The following is a 5392-nucleotide window of genomic DNA, read 5'->3' on the forward strand; positions in this document are numbered from 1 at the left end:
TGTGTGTGTGTGTGTGTGTGTGTGTGTGTGTGTGTGTGTGTGTGTGTCTTGCCTGTATGCATCTACATGCATCAGTGTGTACACTGCCAGGGGAGGCCACAAGAGGGCACTGGATCCTTTGGAATGGAAATCAAAAGTTTATGAAGTGCCACCTGGGCGCTGGGAACTAAACCCTTGTCCTCTGCAAGAGCAGCCTGTGTTCTTAATTGCTACGCCTTCTCTTCAGCCCCAGAGATAGGGTTTGAACTCAGGTCAGGTGCAGTGGTGCACGCCTGTAATCCCAGCACTCTGGAAGGCGGAGGCAGGAGGATCTCTTTGAGTTCCAGGCCAGCCTGGTCTACAAAGAGTCCAGGATAGCCAAGGCTACACAGAGAAACCCTATCTCGAAAACCAAAACCAAAAAAACAACCAAAAACGAAAAAAAAAAAGAATCTGAACTCAGGTTTCCCTGGCCCAGGTCAGAGACAGAACTCTGCCACACAGTGCCCTGCAGCAGGATTCAGATTCCACGTCCGTGTTTAGCACCACTCTCGTCTACAGACCCTGTATTTCTCTCCCTCCCCATGTACCTAAGAGTACCTCCAGTAAGACAGAGGTTCCAAGTGTAGACAGATCTACCCAATATCTACTACCTCGCCCCAGATAATCCAGCTGAAGTTGCAGAAAGCCTAGGAAATAGTGAATAAGCCAAAAACATTTTACTACCATGTTCGTGGTTAGATGTGCTGCTGCCGCGGGCATAAGCCTATGTTATCTGAGAATTAAATGACTGTGGTTGGATCTTAACTCTGCCATTCATATTCTCTCTCTCTCTACTATACTTAAGATGGAACTCACTGTGTAGACCAGGGTGGCTTCCAACTCAGAGATCCTCCAGCCTTAGCCTTCTCAGTGATAGGCTTGAAAGCCTGTGCCCCTACACACTGACATCTTTAAAACAGTGTTATCCTGGATACACTTCCAACCTTCCCAGCCTTAACTTCCACATCTGTAAAATGGGACTATGTATATAATGCCACAGCCAGGTTAGCATGCTAAGCACTCACTACTGTGTGCTACTTATGTGACTGACACAATTGTGTATCAATAAACTGTGGAGTAGGCGCTGCTTCTTATGATCACCTCGGCTCAGAGTGAAGCAGCTTGCTCAAGTGGTGGACGGAGACCTAGCCCTTAGCAATGGATTCAGAATCCATGTCCTTTGGTCTCTGTGCAAGTAAAAGGCCTAGGAAATAGAAAACTAGCACTGGCCTCCATGACTATCCTTTCAACTCCAGGCCACCCTTGCAGTGTGTGGCGGTTTAAGTGAGAAATGTCCCCACAGGCTCATGTATTTGAACATTTGGTTCCCCGTAGGTGGCGTATTGGGGAAGTTACAGAACCTTCAGGAAGTGTAGCCTTGCCGGAGGAAAACCAGCTTTGAGGTTTATAACCTCATTCCACTTCCTGTGTGCTCCCTCTGCGTGATCAAATAGCTCTCTCTCTCTTTCTGCTTCCTGCCCCCACGCCGAGCCTTCTCTCCCCGCTCCCGGGATGGTCTATCCCTCTGAAACCTGAACCCCAAAATAAACCCTTTCTTCTGTAAGCTACTTTTCATCACAGGAAGAGAAAAGCAAGGCACTGTGTTAGGTGGTAATAGCAATGTCTTATAGCGTGCCCACACCCATCACAAGCCCGCCCGCCCACAGACCCCCTGAAGCCCTCTGAGGGCCGCACACCGCCACCCTTACCTGAGTTGGCCAGGGCCAGGGCCTTGAGCGTCACAAACTCCTCCTTCTCAACCTTGAGCTTCTTGTACCTGCGTACCAGCTGCAGGATGGCTCGGTACAGCTCCAGCAGCCCCACGTGGCGGGAGTGCTCCTCGTCCATGATATAGTCCTCTGCGTACGCCAGCTTGTCATCGTAGGGCAGCGAGCGGTACACGATACCCAGAATGAGGATTTCCATCCAAGCACTCTGCAGCAGGCTCATCTGGTCCCCGAGCGACAGGTTGGAGAAGCCTGAAAAAGGGTTTGGGAGACCACGATCAGAATTGGGTCCAGGGGCTTCCTTGGGACTCCCCGGAGGGCAGACTTGGGGCAGACTGTGCCCCTGCATCTCCGGACCCTGCTGGGGGTGGGGGAGCCCTGTGGTGCCGATGCCACCCCCTCAGCAAATGAGTCACGCTGGAATTCATGGAAAAGACTTACATAACAAGAGCCGGGTCAATGTTGACAGTTATTATGGCCATGCTTGTTGGTTCTAGGTGCGTTTGTAATTGAAGGAGCTGCTGAATTAAAATCAGGATTGGGGGGGGGGGCAAGGTGGGAGGGGGATTCTCTAACACTCTGCTCACTCCAGGGACGTTCTCTGCTTTAAAACCAGACCCTTTCAGCCAGGAAGGAGGATTTAGTTACTCATGGCCGGGGCAGAAACTGCTGGGAGGGCAAGGGCTCCAAAGACAGCCTGTGAGCACGTGGGCACATGTGCCTGCACTGTCTTCTCCCTTGGGAAGACTCAGCTGATGTGTTCTGGACCCTAGCACTCAAAAACACTACCTCCTCCCTCCAGGGAGGGGAAATGGGGGTAAAGAGGGTGTATGTGCTGGCTGGTTTTGCTTGTCCACTTGACACACGCTAGAGTCACAGAGGAAGGAGCCTCAGTTGAGGAAATGCCTCCATAAGATCCAGCTGTAAGGCACTGCCTCAATGATTGATGGATGGTAAGGGCAGGGCCCACTGTGAGTGGTACCAGCCCTGGGCTTGTGGTCCCAGGTTCTATAAGAAAGCAGGCTGATCAAGCCATGAGGAGCAAGCCAGTAAGCAGCACCCCTCCATGGCCTCTGTATCAGCTCCTGCCTCCAGATTTTAGCCCCACTTGAGTTCCTGTCCTGACTTCCTCCAACGATGGACATCTGAAAGTGTAAACCAAATAAAATAAGCTCCTTTCTACCTAACTTCACAGCAACAGAAGCCCTAAGACCCGGGGCTCTGAAATCATGACACCGCCCTGTCCAATGTGCTGTGGGCTGACCTTGATGAGGCTAACTTCTGCAAGCCTGGACCTCTTCGTCCACGGAATGGCCACAGGAGTAGAGGATGCTTCAGAGTGGCTGGCTGTGAGCTACTCAGGAAGAAGACTACAGAGCGCACGCACGGGCTCTTGTTAATGTTGAGCCATAGGTCTGTGTCTGGCAGATGAGGGTGACACACTGTGTGTGGACTTGATTTAGGCAAAATCAATTAACAGCTTGATTTATGAGAAGGCAACAGAGAAGAGGAAGTTTGGCAATTTCAACCTTCCTAACCACTGAACAGGGGGCAGTAACTTCTCAGCGGGGCTCGCCCAGAAACAGGGAGATTAGTCTAATTCTAAGCAAGCTAGATTTATGCAGGAAATAGCTGGGCATGGTTATGCATACCTATAATCCCAGTGTGTGCGGAGGAGGATCTGGAGTTCAAAGCCAGCCTTTGGCTCAAAACAAACAAACAAACAGGGCTGGGAATAGTGAACTTGTAGAGTGCTTGCCTAGCATGTGTGAAGCTCTAAATTCAACTTCCAGTGTGTGGAAGGGAGGAGAGAGAGAAAGGGAGGGAGGAGGAGAAGGAGGAAGTAAAGGAGGAAGGAGGGAGGCTGGGAGAGAGAGACACACACAGAGACACAGAGAGAATCCGCAAAGCCATTTGCACAAGGTGTCATGTGCAGCATAAATCAAGGAGTTTATTTCTGGCTAATCCTGCCAATGAAGGGCTTAGGACCTAGCCCCGCCCAGTCGTTGCTGCTGACGTGGGGGGTGCCATGAGGACGAAAGAACACGTGTGAAGACTTCACACCACTTCTGGTATACAGAGAGCCAGCATCCCCTCTGCCAAGGATGATGGAGGAGGCTGCCTCTATCCTCATTTGTGTGGTCAATTATTACCTCCTTCTCTTTGGACTTGCCCAGATCCTGGATTGCCCATCTCTTAGGGCTTGTCTGGTCTTTGTCTTTTTACCCACCCAGGACAAATCTTGGGGGGGGGGGGGGGGGATACACTTGAGGTTGAAGTCAATTAACTTTGCCTTTATTTTCTAAGTCCAACTATTATGGACCCTGGACCTGTCTATACAACCTTTGCCTTGGATCACCACCTCGCTGCCAGATTCTATGGGTGACCAATCACAGAGCAGGAGCGGACCCACCTACTACAGGGAGCTTTGGTGACCGTGCCTCCTTGGGGGCACAGAATGGGACACAGGGGTTAAACTGTGTCTGTTCCTGCCCACATTCTCAGTAGCACTACAGAGGGTATGTGGCTGCCTTTGGGGGCCCAGGAAGCCGGAGGTAATAAAAGATAGATAGAAATGGACATCCAATTTCCCTTATCGGGTCCATGAGTAGGAGACAGGCTTTGGGTGACATTAATTAACAGATACCAATCAGCCAGCACGGGAGGGTGTGGGTGGGGAGGAAGTAGACTGCGCAGGGAGGGGTAGTTTGAGAGAAGAAAGACTGGGGAATATGGAGGAGGCACACAGGGGTGAAATTAACAGACAAATGAGCTGGAGGGCAGTGGTGAGGGTTGGTGTCCGGCACAGCCAGGCTCTGGGGATGCGAACATGCCCATGGCTCTCGCTCATCCCTCAAGGCAAGACCTCTGCAAGAATGTTACAAACAGGCCTCTTTCTGTCCTCTCTTAGTGCCCGATAGAGACTGATGGTTTACTCAAAACATAACTCCCAGCCTCACCAACCAACATGGTGGCCCACACCTTTCATCCCAATATTTGGGAGGCAGAGGCAAGCCAGGGTCTTGAGTTCCAGGCCAGCCTTACAGACATGCTCCTGAGCCTTCCTACCTACCCAGCCCGACAAGCAGTCACAGGAAAGGACAGATGGATGCTACAGCATGACCCTGGGATGGCAGGAAGACAACTTTAAACACTTGCTTAGAGCCCCATTTAGATCCTTGGACTCGAGTTTAGATCCCACATGGGCTTGGGGTCATACAAGGGGCTGCAGTGCCCTGGGGGGTTGGGGGTACCAGAGGCACCTGGAAAATTCTGGGCCAGCTGGGTGTGAGGTCTGAACAGCCAGCTCACCCTTCTCTTCTGTAACATCTGAGAGACCCTGGAGAGAGTTTCCGAAAACCCCAGCGCGCTCGGTGGCATGCCACATGCCACATGCCACAGCAAGTGTTTGCAGTCAGCCTATGAAACCATTTTAATGTTTTCTAACATTGGAGAAAAGAAACATTACAAGACAAACTGTGAGCCGACTTTAGCTAACTTTTGGAGAGGACCAGGGAGGAGGTGAGAAAGGGGGTGGTGTTAGATCACATTCAGAAAGTACGCCAGGCAGAAGGCTATGGGAGGGCAATGTGTGATACACACACACACACACACACACACACACACACACACACACACACACA

The 5392-nt window shown here is 51.2% G+C and overlaps 1 protein-coding gene across 2 annotated transcripts in view; it reads right to left on the bottom strand.

Moving 5' to 3' along the window:
* Esrrb (estrogen related receptor beta) overlaps positions 1–5392 on the bottom strand; it is a 161379-nt gene that overhangs the window by 2997 nt on the left and 152990 nt on the right. For both annotated transcript variants that reach the window (XM_055593119.1, XM_055593120.1), the window contains one exon: positions 1731–2000. In XM_055593119.1, coding sequence (XP_055449094.1) covers positions 1731–2000 — 270 coding nt within the window. The remainder of the gene's footprint in view (positions 1–1730; positions 2001–5392) is intronic.

This window comes from Psammomys obesus, unplaced genomic scaffold (assembly GCF_907164565.1).
Source record: "Psammomys obesus unplaced genomic scaffold, mPsaObe1.curated_primary_1811, whole genome shotgun sequence".
Taxonomy (NCBI): domain Eukaryota; kingdom Metazoa; phylum Chordata; class Mammalia; order Rodentia; family Muridae; genus Psammomys; species Psammomys obesus.